We start from the raw sequence: 18,179 nt of genomic DNA on the forward strand, positions 1-18,179 counted from the left end.
TCTGAATGGGCCCTCGCCAGAGGAATGGGGATGGGGCATGGACAGCCTTGGAAAGCCATGAGGCTTCCGTGCCTCATTTTGGTAGTGTTATGATTGCGGTTGTGGTGACCACATTATACACATCTGTAAGCGGGTAACACCGAGGAGCACTAAATGTCAGTGGCCCCAAGTCCCCTGCCCGCCAGGGAACCTGAAGCGCCTGACTCAGGTGCAGTCAAGCTGAGAACACCTGCCCCACCTGGCCACACCTCTCGAGACATCCCAGCGCACACGCGACAAGCCGGCAGCACGGAAAACAGGCAGAGCAAGAATGTTCTCTGGCTGCTGTTGGGACACAGCAGCGACTCCAGCAAACAGTCCTGGGCATATAAAGTACATCTCTCACATTTTAAAAATGATACGATCTCAAACACGTTACTTGGTGAGCTTTTGATTTTATTAGAAACATATCCTGAGAACAATTGAGAAGCCGCGCTCATGGATGCGACAGGTCACGTTACTGGTTCCACAAAGATCTTCCAGAGCTCCTGCAGCAAACAGAGAAAGTAGATTCCCGAGGTTCACAAAGGAGCCGTCACAGTGTCAGAGAGGGAGTAATCAGCAAAGGACAAGAGTCCCACGGCACACGAACCATGGGCAGCACGCGCGCTGGCGCGGGAGCGAGGGGCTGCTTCTGATGGTTGGCAGCTTTGGGCTGCTCTTTCTGCCCTGCTGTGGAAGAGACGTGGGATGGCTAAGTCCTGGCATTCATCCAAGACACACGAGGATGTCACATAATCAAAATGGACCAGAAGAATGGCAGCAAGTTGCCATTTCTCCATTCGGGGAGATCTTAAGTGCCATGTCCTGTGACTGCTGAATTTCTTAAGGAGCTGATTTTTGTGGCCGTGTGGTACTCCTCCTGACACGGGCCAGTGGAGAAAGTCCAATTTCTTAGTGGAAACTGAGTCCTCCCCGGGCCGAAGCAGACTGGGTGCCGTCACAGGGAGACGGGCGGGGAGGCGGTGCAGCCACAAACAGAGCGCTGCTTCTCACGCGCCGCAATCACACAGTCCAGAGCTGGGCTTGCTCGGGGAGCGGGACGGGGAGCCTGCGAGGGAGCCCTCTCCCCCCTCCTCCTCAGAACTAGGACTGGTCTCCAAAGACCCAGAGAAAAGGCACAGCCACAAGGCAAAGAGAACAAGTCATTCATTTCAGACCTTTGGCCTTGTAGCTCTTGGGATTTTCAAGGGTAATTTTGTTTCTGATTTCCCCCTGACCTGGGTTTAAAAAGAGTAACAGGAAGTGACGTGGTTATAGGATTAAGCCCCAGCTCTACCGCTGTCTGGTGGCATGACTTGCCCTGTCCCGGTATCCTCCGAGGAAGGAGCTCGGCATGGTACCTGGCCTGTGGACTGTGACTAGGACAATGACTCTGAGGCCTAGTTTGATGGACCCACGGTGCCCAGCCGGAAGGGCCATGGGTCATCAGCTAAGCCTGCCTAGTCTGAGAGGCCGGCGTATTTCCAGGGAAGATGTGGCCTCCTGGGGTTCCTGCATCAAGCACCCCACCAAGTGCCCTCGCGCTGCCTTCCTGTGCCATCAACCACCTCCTGTGCTCAGTCCTGCTTCCTCTGGAGCCTGAACTGCCCGCAGGGAAAGAACATGTCCTCAAGTCCAAGGCGACGGTTGGCCCTCACACCCACCAGCAGATGCGGAGCCCCCACTGCAGCCTTCGCCTGCTAGCGCTCCTCTGTCCTGACAGCACCAGGGTGCAGGGCCCATGTCTGGAGGACCCCAGGGTCAGCAGTGTCGCGCACACCAACAAGGGCCCACACACGGTGGGGGCCGCACCTACCAGTTGCTGGATGCGCTCGTAGACCAGGAGCTGCGGGAAGGAGGCCTCCACCGGCTCCACTGCGAAGCGCAGTCGGCCATCCGCGAGCCTCTCCAGCCGCTGCAGCCAGGAGCGGAAGTGGTCGTAGGCCTCGCACGTGACGTCCAGGTGTCTGAGCGTGAAGTTCAGCCTGCAAACAAGCAGCCGACACAGCATGCCTCACATGCTGCTCCCTGACCTCACTTCCCACCGGCCGATTTTCACTGAGCGCCTATGGTGTACTGAGCCCTGAGTGCGCTTCCTTCCTGAATCTGCAGGAGAGCCCGAGAGGTAGACAGGGTCACTGCTTCCATCTTAAAGATGTGGCAACTGAGGCTCAGAGAGTCAAAGTCAGGTGCTAGGATACCACCACGCGAAAAGACTGGCCCTGCCCTGAGCTACAAAGCAGGGCAGGAGGCAGATGCAGACCACTGCCGGCCGGCCGGCCTCCCCTGCTTCCTCTGGCACAGACGGCATGCTGGGTGCCCGAGACCATTTCTGCAGTGAGTGTACGAAGGGCAGGGCCTGAGAGCAGTGGGCAGAGAAGGCTGCTGGGAGGCGGTGGGCGGGCAGCCATCAGAGGGGTGACTTCAGAGCATGTCCTCCCGAGCCATCCCAGTGGGGCCGCTCGGCCACCTCTACACCTTAACCTGCAACACGATTTAACCTGACACTCAAATTCTTTGCTTTTTCCCCTTTTCTTTCCAAGATCTTTAACTACGAGAAATTTCTGACAGTATGATCAACCATCCCAGCTTCAACCTCATGGCTGCTGTGGTCTCTGCCTCCCCGCACACCCAGATGGATTGTTAAAAAGCTAATGCCAACCATCACAGCGTCTCCTCTGTAAACAGCCATGTGTATCACGATAAGATAAAGGATCTTGTTTCTTTGTTTCACCTGAAACAAATGTGAGGATGATTCTTTACTATTTCCGTATCTAGTCAGGGCAGGGCTCTCGAGGTTTCCCTTTGTCTATAAAATAAGGATCCAGGCAAGGTCCATGTGCTGTCACTGCTCCTGTGTGCCCTGAAGAAGCTCCTTGATAGTATCCGCGTGAACAGCGCTGTGATGGATACGCCCAGGGGGACGGCGGCGACACAGCCATGATCACTTCCCCAGGGCAGATTTCTAGATGCTGCACTGCTGGGTCGTTAAGTAGGGTTGGCTTCATGGCTTTTTTTTCCCTTTAGGATTTTATTTTTAAGTAATCTCTACACCCAATGTGGGGCCGAACTTACGACCCCAAGATCAGGAATCATATGCTCTACTGACTGAGGCAGCCAGGGGCCCCGGTTTTATTTCAATTGCTTTTAGAAGAGCTGTGCCCCAGCACAGGAATTGGAGAAAACAGTGTCAAGTGTCCAGTACTGTGTCACCACAAAACAGACATGCCTTCAGTGGGAGCCCTAATGCCTCAGGATGTGCAAGTGCAAACGTCCTGGAGGGGCTCCGTCTGGACTGGGAGAAGATAGGCATTCCTGGGGCCCTGAGGTATCACAGAGGGGACATTCACAAAGAGAGGCCCTCGACAGAGTGGTGGCCGCTGGGCCAGCTCTGGAGAACGGGTGTGTTTACGGGTCGTCGGCTCACACGTCAGCCATGACGGGTTCCCTGCTACCCTCCCCAGCCTTCCTCTCTCCTCCGATGAGGTGGGGGCAGGCAGACGACAGGAGGCCACATGGGTAAGGGGTGGCATTTGCTGGTACCCAGCAAGTGCTCAGTGAGCAAGTGACAGGACGACACTATTAAGTGCGCTCAGAAGGGGGTGTCTGGTTTTCGGGGGCACAGAGCTCACCTCTTCTCCACAGACAGAATGGCTGTGCAGGCATTTTCCAGTTTGTGAACGAGGCGGGACAGCGTTCTAAACAGAGCGTCGGTGAGGTCATCATCGTAAAACACTGCGGGGAAGGAACCGGGCAACGGGAAAATGCAACCGTCAGGGAGATCCGTCCCTCAGGGGACCCCGCACACTGCACCTGGTCGCCATGAACGTGCAGTGGCAGCAGCTCACAGGCTGAAAACCGCAGATGGGTGAGGCCGGGCCCCGGGGAGGGCTCCCCGAGGGGCGTGGTCACCATGACTGGGACATCTTACCCTCGGCCGCGAGCAGGATGGTGGTGTGGCTGTATAGGTCGGAAACGTCCTCCTGCGACCAGCTGAAGGGGACCTCCGGGTCTGTGAAGAAAAGCCATGTTGCACACGTTCAGCTCTGAGGCTGAAAGAAGCTGCGGGAGAGGAAACAGAGCTGGGGGTAGCTTGGAAAGGAGGGCCCCGCCAGGCAGGTCTGAATCCTAGTGCCCCAGCTTCAGGGCCACAGCTGCCCATGTGGCTGCCAGGGGTCTGCCTGCCTTGAGAGGCAGGTACTGCTGCCCCCGCAAACTTGCTGGGTGACCCCGAGAAAGGGGTTTCACCGCTCTAGGTTTCAGCTCTGCACCAGAATGGGCATAGTGACGCTGCCCTCAAGGACTGCTGGGGAGGTCGGTCACCTAAGGTGCTCAATGTTTGGCAGGTGACGGAAGTTTTCATACAAAGAGCAACCAGGCATGCAGGTCTAAAACAGTCTCTATAATAAATGTAGAACACTCTCCCACCCAGTTGGCTCTGAAGCCACAAGGCTGACTACCCGCCATGGACAGAGGACAGACCACTGTGTTGGGAGGCTGCCTCCCAGCCCTGGGCAGGCGCTGAACCCGGAGCACCCATCCTCACCTCAAACTCAGGGATTACTGTGCCTACTATACGGGGACACCACCAGTCTGAGTGACAGAGCAGGTGGGAGCTGCCTGCAACCGTCATTCATCGGCTGATAGAGCGGAGTGGCTGTGAGCCAAGGGACTGTGGGGACAGCCAGGACCATCTGCCCAGCCCAGGCCATGGGGCTGACATCCCAGAGGTGGGACAAAGGGCCGTGAGTCTGGCAGGATGTGGGAGATGCGCACCAGTGCACAGGTCGTCTTTGAGCCAGTCCAGTTCTTTGACCTTAACTACACCGCCTGCAAAAGCAAAACCAAGCAGAATGTCCAACTCAAAACAGAGAACAGGCTAACTCTGCCCAAACCCCTCCGTCCCTCCAACATCCTCGCCACCTTCCTCCTTCCCTGCACAAATTTTGAGTGCTAGGTCTCTGGTCTGGCATTGGACACAGGGAATACAATGATTTAGAAGGTGCGTCCCTGTCCTCGGGGACCAGCAGCGCAGGAGAGGCTGGCCGACCAATGTGCATCCACCAGGCCACGCGGTCAGAGCACAGCTTGGATATGTGCCAGGGCGACAGGAGGAGGCAGGAGCTCTGGCTGCAGCCTGGGGTGTCAGGGGAGGCTTCAAAGAGAAGGTGAGTCATGTCTGCTCCTCCCTTCCAGTTCGTGTTGACGGGGCATTCAGTGATGTGACGGGGGATCACGTAGACAGGCGCCTGCCCCGTGGAGCGTGTGGCCGAGTGGGGTGGCAGATACCTCTCAACTGGTCGCACAGATGTCAAAATGCAAAGGTCTGAGGTGAAATGAGGCTCTGGTAGGGAACTGTGACCTCGTCTGGAGGTCTGGGGATCTGAGTATGGTGAGGAACTGACATGAGGGGGCGGGACCCTCAGACAGGCCAGGACGGCCGGCACGGAGCGGGTCCTGGGAGGCAGGGGCTACAGACGACAGGGCCAGACCGCTCCGGGATCTGGGGCAGGCAGAAAGGCTCAGTGTCCTCTCAGACAGCAATGGGAGACCTCGGAAGGCTCTGAAGCCCGAGGGCTGGAGTGACCTGATCTGAGCAGGTAAGTGACGCCTGGGCTGCTCGGAGAAGGTCTGGACAGGAAGTCCGGGGAGGAGAGGCTGCCAGCATCTCTCACGTCAGCTCATTTCTGCGGGTGCTACAGAAATCCACCAATCAGGCAGACGAGGGTGGGAGGGTGGTCCGGGCAGAGGGAAGAGCACGAGAACTGAGTGCTCGGCTCGCTGGACAGGGCGGGATGGGGGTGGACAGCAAGGCCATCGGGGCCAGGCCGGAAAAGGAGGCAGGGGTCGGACTAGGAGGTTCGGCAGCCTGGACGTCACCCCAGTGTGCAGTGAAGCGCCTGGCCTGCGTTTTGAAAGGTCATTCTAGATGCTGCATGGAGGACAGCCTCGGTGGGTCAGACAAGAAGCCGGGAGATCAGGAGGGGGCTGATGTGACGTCCAGGAGGGGGAGAGCTAAAGCAGGACGCGGCAGTGGGCAAGGGACGAGCGGATGACGCAAGCACAGAATCGTCGGATGCGGAGCTCCGTGAAGCCCAGGGACTGTGGCTCACCCGGGTCTGCACACCCAGCTCCCAGGGTCCCGGTACAGGGGGTTCGTCCCACTCCCGAACAGAAAGGCCTCCCTCCCACGGGGAAGAGCCGCTGGGCCTCACCTCCAGCAGCAGTCAGGTGGCCGTTGAGGGCAATGTTTCGCTGGCACATGGCCAAGAGATCTGCACCGACATCTGGAACGACAGAAGGGCACGCCATGAAACCCCGGCCACCACCGCACTCTCATCTCCAGGGTCGATAGCCTGACGGCAGAGAGGTGCAAAATGGAAAGTCAAGTTTCTCCTGTGTGTTTACTGCCAACATGAACTATCTTCACTTTAAGGCCCTTTTTAACCACTTCTCCCTTTGGTAAGAGGTGAGAGGGCTGGTGGGGATGGACTGTGCAGTCCAGAGGGAAGGGGTGAGCGCGTCTGTTTTGACTGTGTATGAAAGAAACAGGCATGGGTTTTTTCATGAGATTCACTGAGACACAGAGCAGATTCCTACATGCTGGGGGTGTGCTCTCAGGCATGCTGTTGTGGCCACCCATTTCTCCTGAGCTGCCCGGTGCTCTGATGTGGTGGGGCTTCCCTTTCTTTGCGCAAAACCAATCCTTAGTACTATGCATCCTTGAAGGGACAGGGGGTGCAGGGCTGTGGGTATTTTACCAAAACTTAATTTTTACTTAGGAGAGTGTACACTTAAAAGGCACAGAAAGCTGTGTGAGTGACATCTGCCCAGCTCACTATGGCTGTGGATGACCTGACCCCGTCCCATCACCACTGAGGACTCTCCATTCCAGGGAACATGCAGAGCCTGGGACACACCTATCCCTTTCCGGGGGCCACTGGGTAGAGAGAACATTGATGGTGTGTGCCTGACAGCACACAACCGGTTTAGCAGCTTGTAAGGCTTTATGGCAGCTTTTGTTCAAATAGGTCTTCTGTGGGATTCTAACATATAAAACAGGTAAGAGAGAGCAGCTTTGGCTGAGTGGCAGTGGGAGACCAGAGCCCTGGGGCTGCCCCCCAATTATCCCTTTGCCGGCCCGAGGGAGGGCACAGACTCCGCTCCATGAAAACCAGTCTGAACCCTGGGTGTACCCCCCACCCCCACACACGTGACAGTGGCCATGTGTATGACCTGGGGCCGGTGCTTGACCTTACTCTTAGTCTGCCCATCTGGATGAAGGATGGTGACAGGGTCCCTGACTCCTGCCCAGGGTCACTGTGAAGTCACCGGCAGGCGCTGAAGCCCATGAAAGGCTTTGCCAACTAGAAGGTGCCGTGGAGATGCAAGCTCCCTTCTTTGTGCCAGGAAACCCCCTCTCAAGGACAAGACAACTTGAGTATATGCTGTTGTTGGGCACGAGGCACAGGCAAAGCTCTTGGGTGGTGCATGATGGCTTGACTCTGGGAAGGGCTCGCTGACAATTCACAGGCGCCCTGGCACGGAGTGGAACCGGGGGCTGCCCTGCACATGCCCAGCCAGCGGCCAACGCAGTATCTGGAAAGTGTGCCAGCATCAGGGGGATCCCTAATTTCCCTTTCCTGTCTCAGAAGCAACAAAATGGGTGCTGTGGGGACAGGAACTGGGGATCAACAAGATGCAAAGCAGAGCAGCAGATGTCCCCTTTCTGCAGACACTGAGGATTTATAGTGCAGTGACCCCCCCCCCCCACCATGAGATCCTTCCCTCTTATGAACTGGTACACGCTTTTGGAAAAAGCGTGTGGGCTAGAGTGGGTGTAGTTGAGAGCATCGCGCCCTTGGAAAAGTCTGGGTGTCACCACTGAACTGCAGGTACATGACATCCCATCACTGCTGCGGTGGGGGGAGTGGGGGATTCTATGGCACTTTCTGTCACATTTCAGCAGCTTCTATGTGAGTCTAACGTTACTTCAAATAAAAACTGAGAAAGAAATCACTTGGCAATATGTATCACAAGCTTAAAAAAGGAGTGCCTGGGTGGCTCAGTCGTTGGGTATCTGCCTTCAACTTGGGTCATGGTCCTAGGGTCCTGGAATCGAGCCCCGCATCGGGCTCCCTGCTCAGTGGGAGGCCTGCTTCTCCCTCTCCCAGTCTCCCTGCTTGTGTTCCCTCTCTCGCTGTCTCTCTGTTAAATACATAAAATCTTAAAAAAAAAAAAAGCTTAAAAAGGGTCAGACCTGTTTCTAGGAACCTAATCGCAGGATCAGCAGACAATGGTGAACAAAGGTGTTCACCGCAGGGCCAACTGAGAAAATTGCAAATAGAAAAACAAAAACACCAAAGCACATGGGAACAACCAAAATGTCCAGACACAGGAAAATGGTTTAAAAAAAAAAAAAAAAAAAAAAGATGAACTATTACCTGAACATTAAAAGTCATATTTCTAGTTTCTAGTGATTTTGGAAAATATTCTTGAAAAAATGTTTTCCTGCATTTTGGACTATGAATACATAGTCCAATTTCAGCTACTACTTGGGAGTATGTATACTCAGAGAAAAAGGGGAAAGAGGATTAAAAAAAAAACCAAAAACCCATACACAAACAGTTCAAGTAATGGTTCTAAAGCTCTAGGAGTACCGAGACTCTGTCTTATTCACTCCTGGATCTCCTGTATCTTGGACCATATCTGCATAGAGTGGACACTTGATAAACTGCATACTATTGAACGAATCTGGGGATTGTAAAAGTCTGAGTCAATTTGACTTGCTGTCCTAAGAAGTTTCCACTTCTGAGACAAGTACTATAGTAGGCAAGTTCTTCCTAAGCAAGTACTGTGGTAGGCAAGACTTCTATACCGGGGAAAACACCATGAAGCCTGTTTCCAAGCCTTACAAAAAGGTGGAGCCCCCCTGGTTTTCTGAGCCTTCCGTGCTTCCGTGGGCTGTGAGAGATGTGGGCAGGGCAGCGGGGCCTCCTGCACTGTTAGTGCTCCTGCACCTGTGGGCGGTGCTGGGCTCTCCCCGCGTTGCTGAGAAATCAGCAGAGGGTGCAGAAAACCAGTGGAAAAGTGTGGAAAAGTCAATAGCAGCCAAAGTTCCATCTCTGGCTGTTCTGCCTCACTTCCTGACAGTCAAGCAGGCCCTGTGAGGAGACTACTACCCCTTAGCCTACGACGGCGGGCCTACCTGTACAGTAAACGGTACGCGCCACGGTGGCTGCGATGATGCTGGCCAGCCCCGTGCCCGCCCCGAGCTCCAGCACGGTGCGTCCCTGGAAGAGGTCCCGTTGGAACAGGATGTAGTCGGCCAGGAGCAGGGCACCCCGCCACACCTGGGGGAGAGACGGACAAGGAATGACAACTGATGTGAGGCTCCAGGGAGACCCTTTGGGGCCACAGGAAGTGGACAGGACCTACCCACCTGCTTGCCAACATCCTCCAGGGGGGTGGCCATGGTGTGCTCTGGACAGGATGGAAACCAAGAGAAAGGGCCGTGAAAATGGGGACGGACAGAACACAGACAGACGAGGTGTGTGGCATTCTGCAAACACGGCCGGATGGGTCCTAGAGCTGAGCGTTCTCCAGAGCGGCAGAGACACGGGTCGTGAGACAGTCGGGAGGGGCTGCGTGAGTGTCACTCACATAACTGGGTGTCTCCACCCCTCAGCCTAGAGATGAGGGTCACTGCAGGTCCTGGACCAGCCTGGTCACCACCCACCCCCAGCCCCGACTTCACTTTACTGTGCTCGGTAACTGCGCGCTAGTCACAGCGTATTTATGTCGTCTGGGCCGGCTCTATGCTGACAACAGTCATGGTGCATTCTGCATGTTTCTTACACTTAGAACCACAACAGACGTCAACAAAGTCAGTTTGAGTATATATCCTATTTCAGATGAACTATGGGAAGGTGTATTCTCAAGCACAAAATGTATTAGGATAAAATCTGGTGGTGGCATGGAGGGCGGGGGAGAGAACAGAAATAGGAGACCAAAGGGAAAAAGGAACGTGGCAAACATCTTGGCTGGTAATGAACTGGCTGGCGCGTTCTGAAGCAGGTAGAGGATGGCTGTCAAATTAAAACACGCACAACACATGCGCAGTGCGGGGGTGCTCCACGTGCACGCCAGACTTGCCTGCATCAGACTACATGCTTACAACGGAAGAGGAGAAGGGACTGAGGGACCGAGGCAGGGCTCAGACCCGTAGGATCGGAAGCAGCCTCCCCGAGGCTCTGCCCTACGAGGTGAGGGGGGCAGCCTGCACGCCTCTGGTGTTTGGTCCCCCAATGCGGGATCTGACATCATGACCCTGAGATCGAGACCTGAGCTGAGATCAAGAGTCAGGAACTCAACTGACTGAGCCAGCTAGGTGTCCCTCCCCTCTGGGTACTTTTTAATTGGTGTCTCAGATGGGCCCATAGCTGGAAAACAATGACCTGGTCTGTAGGTCAGAGGAAAACGATGGTCAGGAGACTGACAAATGCTCTGTACGAGGCCCCGTACAGGCACATACTGGGCATTACTTATTAAATGATCACCAAAGGGCAGTATCCTGGGCCCCAGTTTATAGGTGCAAACACAGTCTCTGGGTGGGCAAGACACTTGTCAAAGGTCACCTGGCTCACGAAGGGTTGAGGTGGGTCAAAGCCTAGCTCTGCAGGGCACCAGAGTCCAAGACCTGGTCCCTTCCCAGATGGACGCATACAGCTGGGGGTGGAACACCCGGGGGTTATCCCTGCAGCTCAAGCATTTAATCGCCTTGCCACGAGCTCTCTCCAGGGTGCGTAGGACTGACGGCATGCTGAAAAGAAGGGCCTTACCATGAGTCTGTGAGATGGGCAGGCCGGAAACCTGACCATACACGGGACTTCTGCTGTGGGACCTTGCAGCCTGCAGGATACATTCCCAGGACGTTAAACACCCAGACACCAGAGGCTGAACCCTCTGTACGGAATAACCAAGTCTGCCACTCCTCTCGCAGGAAGGCCAATTAAGTGAAGGCTGAGAGCAAAATGAGCCACCACAGGCCCCCGAGGACCCCCAGGCCCCCCGGGACAGAACTTCCCAACATGACATAAAAACACAGGCTGTGGTGGGGCGCCTGGGTGGCTCAGTTGGTTAAGTGTCTGCCTTCAGCTCAGGGTCATGATCCCAGGGTCCTGGAATCGAGTCCTACAGCAGGCTCCCTGCTCAGTGGGGTCTGCTTCTCCCTCTCCCTCTGCCTGCTATTCCACCTGCTTGTGCTCTCTCTGTCAAGTAAATAATAAAATATGAAAAATAAACAAACAAGAAAAAAACCCCAAAAAGAACATGGGCTCTGAAATCAGACAGACCTAGATGCAAACTGTCACTCTGCCACTAACTGGCTGTGTGACCTGGAGCAAGTTCCTCAACCTCTCTGATCTCTGTTCCCACCTCTGTGAAACCGGAAGGCTCCTCCCTGGAAAGGCTATGAGGAACAGAGGTAATCATGGAAAACATGGAGTAGGGTTCTGGTGTGAATTCCACATCACCCTTAATGGAACGGACTAGAACACAGCCTGCGTGGTTCCGAGCAGGCACTCACTAACTACCTGTTGCATGGACGTGTGGATGGATGAGAGCGCTGGTGTTTTCAGAGTGCCCTAAGTGACCCTGTGCCCCCGACCCATGCCAGTGTCCAGGCTTATGGGGGCCTCAGACGCATTGATCAGACTCAACACAGAGTGCTTTCCCCCGAGATGAGCAATGCCAGGGGAGGCAACAGTCCTGGCCGTGGAGATGGACATGGATTCAGAACCTTCCTCGCCGCCCCCCAGCTGTGGGGCGTCAGGCTTGTGGCTTGCTATCTGTATACACCTCCTGAGCCCCAGAGGAGGGCTGTAGAGTCTTCTTTTTATAAAGTGAGGTAGGTCAAACGTCTAAACATGACAGGTGCTTAACATCACTGGCCCACTTCCTGCCCCAGCTTCCCATCAATACTGGCATTTCTAATGCGCCGCTTCCAGGATCTAAAATCCTGGTGTCACCACACCCCTCTGCCCGGCGGAAGACACTTGCTGCTGCTTCTCCACGCCCGCGGGAACCGGGAACTCGTTCCCGCCCGACTCCTGCCATATCCCTACCCCCCTTCCCAGGCATCTTCTAGCGCCCGGTCCCTCCGACTGGCCTGCAGGCTTCCTCCAGATCGATTCTGGTCTACCTCCCTCTCTCCCTGCCACGCTCCGGCTCCAGAATCTCCCATGGCACCCTGCTGCTGCTGAGTCTTCCAGCAACTCTACCCTGAGCCACAGCTCCAGCATGCTGAGTTGCATCAAAACACTGATGTGGGAGGTGGTGGCAGCAGGGCTCCCCAGGGGAGGCAACAGCGAGGCTGGGATATGTGCAACTCGGAATGTGTTAGGAAACATGAGGCTGGGAGCAGGAAGTACCTGACTGGCTCAGTCAGTTAAGCATCCAACTCTTGATCTCAGCTCAGGTCCTGATCTAAGGTCGTGGGTTCAAGCCCCACACCGGGCTCTGTGATGGGCATGGAAGGAAGGAAGGAAGGAAGGAGAGGAGAAGAAAAGACTGAAGACAGAATGGAAGGTAGGCAGGGAGGGAGGGAGAAGAGGCTGGGGGCAGGCCCTCCAGGAAGGAAGCGGAACACAGCACAGGCCCACAGGTGAGAAAGCGCATGGAGGGGGAGCACTGAGCAGAGCCGTGTCAGGCAAGGCCCAGTTGCCTGGACTGTATCCTGAGAACAATGGGGAGCAGGAGAGGGACCTGTGCGTCCCAGACAGTTCCTCCTGCTGGCAGTGGCACTACCTGAGCTCAGTTTCAGTGTCGCCACTTCTGGTAACTCGCCTGATTCCACTACACCCTGGCCCGGGCCTGCACACAGAGCCCATGAGCAAACGCCCTGCACCCTGATCCACACTACAGTGCCGCACCGGTGGCCGGCGAGCCGACCTGGACTCACCTATTCTGATGACATCCTGGGGGCTGCTCTCTCGTGCTTCGTCTGCCAGGGGGTCATCTTCCTCCTGTGTTAGAATCGTGGGATGTACCTTGTCTCTTGGAGGCTCTGCTGGCTCGGCGTCCGAAGCTGCCCGCGGTCTCCTCTCGACGTCCAAATCCCCGTCCTCATCAAGCCGAGCTCCCACCCCCTCCTGGCTGGTGGCGTCACTACTGCAGCCACTCCCCAGAGGGGGCCTGGTGCTGCCTGGCCCAGAAGCCGATGTCTGCTCTGCAGGACCCATGCCATGACGGCCACCCTCAGCCCCGGAGTCTGTCTGAGAGTCTTGGTTCCACAGAAGCTTGAACTGGGACAGGAAAACTGGAAGGCAAGACAAACACAAAAGGAGAATTATCTCCGAGCTGTCTCCTCCTTGCAGAAAATCTGATTCCCATCCGGACAGAGTTTCAAAGTCTGCTGGAGACCTCCTGGTGGAGGCCTAGTAATGGCCACAGAAAAGGCCCATTTGGCTCAGCCAAGAAGCTGGGGCCACGGACAGCAGCTACCATCTGATGAGCATCTACAGTGAAGGTGCTCGGCCCCCACTATCTTAGCCCTCCCTGCTGCTATGAAGACAGGGGTGCCAGCTACTCTTTACAAATGTGGAAACTGAGGCTTCGGGAAGTTAAGGGAGCCGACAAGGCCGCACAGCTTTTGACATAGCTGAGGCAAAACCCAAACCCAGTTCGCCTGACTCCTAAACTCGTGCCACTTTGTACTACACTGTTCTACCTCCTAAGGGTTGGAGAACAGGACAAGGACACCGAGCAGCCTTCCCCATCCGGTGACTAGAACGTCACTGAGACGAGTTTCAGTAAGAGTGTGTGTTCCAGAGAGGTGGGCTGGAGGTAGGGGTGCAAGGGCTCGAGAGGACAGTTCTGGACTACAGTCCTCTATCTCCCCAGGATACCTAACCCCAGGCCAGCCACTGATCTGTTCTGGAACTCTGGCTCCTGAATTTAGGGTCCAAACTGGGTCACAAGGGAAAGCGGAGTATTAATCACACCACAACAAGCTAATACAGGGTGATCAAAGCTGGGGAGGGTGGCCAGGGAGGACCTGAGTGGGGTGACGTTTGGAGTCAGGGTTGGGAGGGAAGAACCTTCTAGGTTATACAGCAGCAAGGACAAAGGCACGGAGGGAAGAAGTGTGTGCAGTGTATGGATAGAAAGGAGCAGAGAAAGGTTAAATGTGAACACACAGGCAAGGCCTGTGTTGGGCTGGGCTTCACAGACTGGGGTGAAAAGTCTGATTTTATTCTAAGAGCCAGGCCGAGCCACTGGAGGGCCTAAATCAGGGTGCTGATGTGATCTGGATTTTCAAAAGATCCCCTTGGTTGCTGCGGCGATGAGTAGGCAGAGGGTGTGCAGAGCAAAGCCAGGGAGCCCCGGTGGGAGGAGCTGGAGGCCCCCAGCCTAGTGACAAAGGGGGCTGACCTGGGGTGGGGCAATGGAAGCCTGAACCCTGTCTCCTGAACGGAACATGGGCTTCCTGAGGGCAGGGCTCATTCCCTTCTACATTTCCAGCATCAAGCCCTGCCCACCCACCCCCCAATCTTGCACAAAGTAGGTGCTCAGGAAAGCACAGGACTTCACTCAATGCAACAAGGGTACTTAGGAAGTGGCGTGAGGGTAACGGTTGAACAATGCAATCTACCTAGTCTTTTACCCAAAAAGAGGAATATGAGAAAGCAGAAAACAAAATGAAATCCACGGGGTGCTGGGCCCCTCTGCACGTGTCCTGGACCTTACCAGGCTGTCCCATGCCATTCAGCCGCACCATGAGGTGCCTGTGGTTCGGGGTGTAGAGGTGGACATCTGAGAGCACAGTGTCACTTTTGAAGGTGACCTCGTCCATGGCTGGGGTGGGGGCCAGCTACCATGGCCGGGCTCTACATGAATCATGGGACAGCAGCACCTGGAAGGCAAGATCAAGTCCTCAGGACAGCTGGTCCCAAAGGGGATCAAGTGTAAACACTCCCCAGCCTGGTGGTAAACAGTTTTGCATCACCCCAGGAGAATATGCTCCCCCTTTTCAATTCTCTTTTATTTTTCCTAAAGGAGAAAGTCTCAGGGCCTTTGCAAGGGAAAGAATCCAGCTACAATTGTGTTATTTTGTTTGCAGTGTGTTCATTTTCACAGGAATCTTTTATTTATGGCAAAGGATCTGAATTTCCATTTATACTGATTAATACTGATAAAGGAAAGTTTTCCTTTCAATTTTTTCCAACTTTTTTATCGTGAAAATATTCAAACAGACAAGAAAGTTGAGTGGACAGCATAATATACAGCCATATACCCACTGCTTAGATCCAGTGATGAACGCCTTTTCATATGGGGTCGAGTGATCTGTCTACCTGGGTTTTTGCTCCCCTGAACTGAAAGGAAATTCTAGATATCACGTTTTATCTCAAATTCCTCTACCGTGTCTCTTAAGACATGCTGTCACATAACCATAAGCCCATTAGCAGATCTAAGACCATTTACGATTCCCTTGCACCATTTAAAACCTCATCACTATCCATATTCCCTTGCACCATTTAAAACCTCATCACTATCCATAGCCGATTTTCTCCATTTCTCATGCAAATATCCTTTATTGCTGGTTTTTCCTAAAACAGTATTCAACCACAATTTACACTTTGCGTTTAGGGACTTCCCCTTTAGTTTTTTTTTTTAATTCTAGAAGTTGACTCCTGCGGCCCAAATTTGCTGCTTGAAAACATTCTTTTGACATTAAAAGGGGAGGGGAGTCGTATCAAAGGAAAAGCAACCAAGGCAATCACCATACTGCTGCTGTGCAGATGCGGAAAATTACCGGGCAACACAGCAATAACCCAAGTGTGGAAAACCACACCTGAGGCAAGAGGGTCAAAACAGGAAGGCTCTCTCTCCAACCAAATGTTCTGCCTCATCAGAAAGCATTAAAGTAGGTGCTTGGGAAAGGACAGGACTTCACTCAATGCAGCAACTTGCAGAGTCATGGGCTGGGATGCTCGGCGGGGCAGGTGTAAACCCCAGGCTCCCACTTTGTGGCTATGTGACTTGGGGGAAATCACTTCACCTCTCTGGGCCTGTTCCTTCAGCTATATTCTCACCCTGAAGGGTTCCTGGGTTGTAAAGAACTGAGCAGAGTCCATGGCCCACAGCAGTTGTTAATTCCTTGTGTTGGGGCTGGTTTTAGACATTCGGCCCAAACCTGTCCATAAACCCTGACCTCCTAACAGGAGCTGTTCCTACCTGGGTAGGTGTGTGCACTAGCTGTATGTCCTAGGCTTGCCACGAAACCTCTAGGGCCTCTAGTTCTTCAGCTGGAAAATGGGATCATCATAACCCAGGCTGTCCTCACAGTCTGAGCACACATCACTGGAGTTCCTACATTTAAAGACTTGCCACGGGGAAGCCAAAGTTGTATCTACACAAAAAATTTTTGTGAAAAGCTGGCCCGTTGTTAAATTAGTTTCCAGGCTGGCTTTCCCAGCATAAAGCCAGTGGGTTGTGAAGTGAGGCTGTGAACCTAGAAAAATGATGTAGGATTTCACCGCGCCGGTGAAAGTGACAGAGGAGAAATGCTCCATCCTCACTCAGGCAAAAGCCCTCAACCAGCGAGGACTGGAAAATTAGGCTGCATCCAAAAAGGGGACTAAATGTCTCCAAGTTAGTTGTGGCTCTCCCAGGACTGCAAGATGTCCTGGGGGAAAACTGAGAACTTCTTACATATAGTTTTTGGAGGAAAAAAATCCTCTCTGATGACACTATGAACATCAAACATGAACCAAAGGAAGCTGTTTCTTGCTATAGGGCAATTTTGTTGGAAAAACTATATCCCACAGATAAGCCCAATACTATAATTGCACATCAACTTTTTTCTTAAGTATACACAAAAACAAAACTCAAATTCTTCATTCTAGTTGAATTTTCAGTTTTAAAATTCAAACTACCCAGACTTCCTGGAAATGTACCCCACAACCGAGTACCAGGAATTGGAATCCCTTTAGAGGGTTTCTCCTCTATCTGGGAAGAGAGGTGTCTTGTACCCACCTCCCTGCCTGTGTGAGGATTAAATGCAACAATGACCGGTTTTAGGGTTCGGGGCATAGTAAGTGGATAACAAATAACAACAGTGAATACTAAAAATAAAATAAAATAAAAACAAAACAAAACAAAAAACCCCAGTGAATACTGATCATTGTAGCAATAATAATTATTACTGAAGAGTGTTTATTGAAGATGGAAAAAGGCAACAGTTTTCTACTCAGGAATAGCTGACTCAGAGTCTCTGTCTGGGAATGCTACATACAACTGGATGTGCTTCAGTGCCGTCTAGAGGAGGAAAAGAACACCCAGACTGCTGATGGGATGATGGGACCCCCCCCTCGGACCTCCCTGGGGCTGCAGGTTCATCCTGCAGCAGCTTGGCTCTCTAAAGCCGTGGGGGTCAGACTCAGACGCTCTCAGCCTTTCTCCCCTAGGGTCCGCCCAAAAGCAGTTTGCTGGGATCTGAGGACTGAAATACGTCCCCGCCTCCCAGGCTTTCCCTCTGCCAGGTGGCACTCAACTCACTCATTCATCCATGGATATTTGGGTGAAGTTCTAGGACAGTTCGTGTCCCAGCGCGGGATAATGCAGCGCAGGGAGTGAAGACTGGGAAGCTGGAGGGACCGCGGTCCAGGGCGGCTGTAGCGGCGCGCAGACTCAGGAGTCAGGGGCTCCAGGGACCTCCTCCCCTCCCGGGACTCCTCTTTTTGTCTTGCCGCCTCCCTGAACGCCTCTCAAAAGGCAGTCACAGCTCGGCCTCGCCCTCCCTTCTTAATCCGGAACCGAGAGGGCTGCTTGGACCCCGGACAGAAACCCACCCGACAACAGGACTCCTTCGCCCACCACCATTGCTCGGCAGGGGGACACTGAGGCCCAGTGGGGACTCGGCCTCCAGGTTGGTGGGGGCTCTGTTTCAAGGTTAGGCGCCCTGCTAGGAGGCTCCCTGCAATCTCCCCAACCTGCCGCCTCTCCCGAGAGCTTACCTGCCACGGGCTGCAGAAGGAAGTCCACGATATGCTACAGGGACCCGGCTCAGGCAGCCGCCATAGTAGGCGGCCTGCGCAGGCGCGGCCACGCCCCTCCTGGCGCGCCGGCCGCCGCCGCGCCGTGGCCACGCCCTCCCC

General features: G+C 54.2%; 1 protein-coding gene across 4 annotated transcripts; it reads right to left on the bottom strand.

Annotated features, from left to right (window-relative positions):
• Positions 1 to 414: 414 nt before the first annotated feature.
• On the bottom strand, positions 415 to 18,127 carry METTL22 (methyltransferase 22, Kin17 lysine). 4 transcript variants are annotated; one of them, XM_059415352.1, is made up of 11 exons: positions 18,039 to 18,127; positions 14,770 to 14,935; positions 12,983 to 13,339; positions 9,464 to 9,504; positions 9,230 to 9,374; positions 6,237 to 6,308; positions 4,798 to 4,851; positions 3,953 to 4,033; positions 3,654 to 3,756; positions 1,838 to 2,006; positions 415 to 527 (listed from the first exon to the last, which is right to left on the bottom strand). In XM_059415352.1, the coding sequence occupies exons 2-11, from the start codon at positions 14,873 to 14,875 to the stop codon at positions 492 to 494; spliced, it is 1,164 nt and encodes a 387-aa protein (XP_059271335.1). In that variant the 5' UTR covers positions 14,876 to 14,935; positions 18,039 to 18,127; the 3' UTR covers positions 415 to 491. The 4 variants fall into 4 exon arrangements, with proteins under 4 accessions (XP_059271335.1, XP_059271333.1, XP_059271336.1 ...); XM_059415350.1 differs by lacking the exon at positions 415 to 527 and adding an exon at positions 583 to 711; XM_059415353.1 differs by lacking the exons at positions 415 to 527; positions 14,770 to 14,935 and adding an exon at positions 583 to 711.
• Positions 18,128 to 18,179: the final 52 nt, after the last annotated feature.

The sequence above is a fragment of the Mustela nigripes genome, chromosome 11, assembly GCF_022355385.1.
Source record: "Mustela nigripes isolate SB6536 chromosome 11, MUSNIG.SB6536, whole genome shotgun sequence".
NCBI lineage: Eukaryota > Metazoa > Chordata > Mammalia > Carnivora > Mustelidae > Mustela > Mustela nigripes.

Bases quoted from the DNA above. Each gene is read 5' to 3' on its own strand.
- METTL22 (XM_059415350.1), bottom strand. From the start codon at position 14,875: ATGGACGAGGTCACCTTCAAAAGTGACACTGTGCTCTCAGATGTCCAC. The intron at 13,340-14,769 runs GTAAGGTCCAGG...CTTGCCTTCCAG, and splicing joins GAATGGCATGGGACAGCCTG to TTTTCCTGTCCCAGTTCAAG. The intron at 9,375-9,463 runs GTGGGTAGGTCC...TCTCTCCCCCAG, and splicing joins TGGAGGATGTTGGCAAGCAG to GTGTGGCGGGGTGCCCTGCT.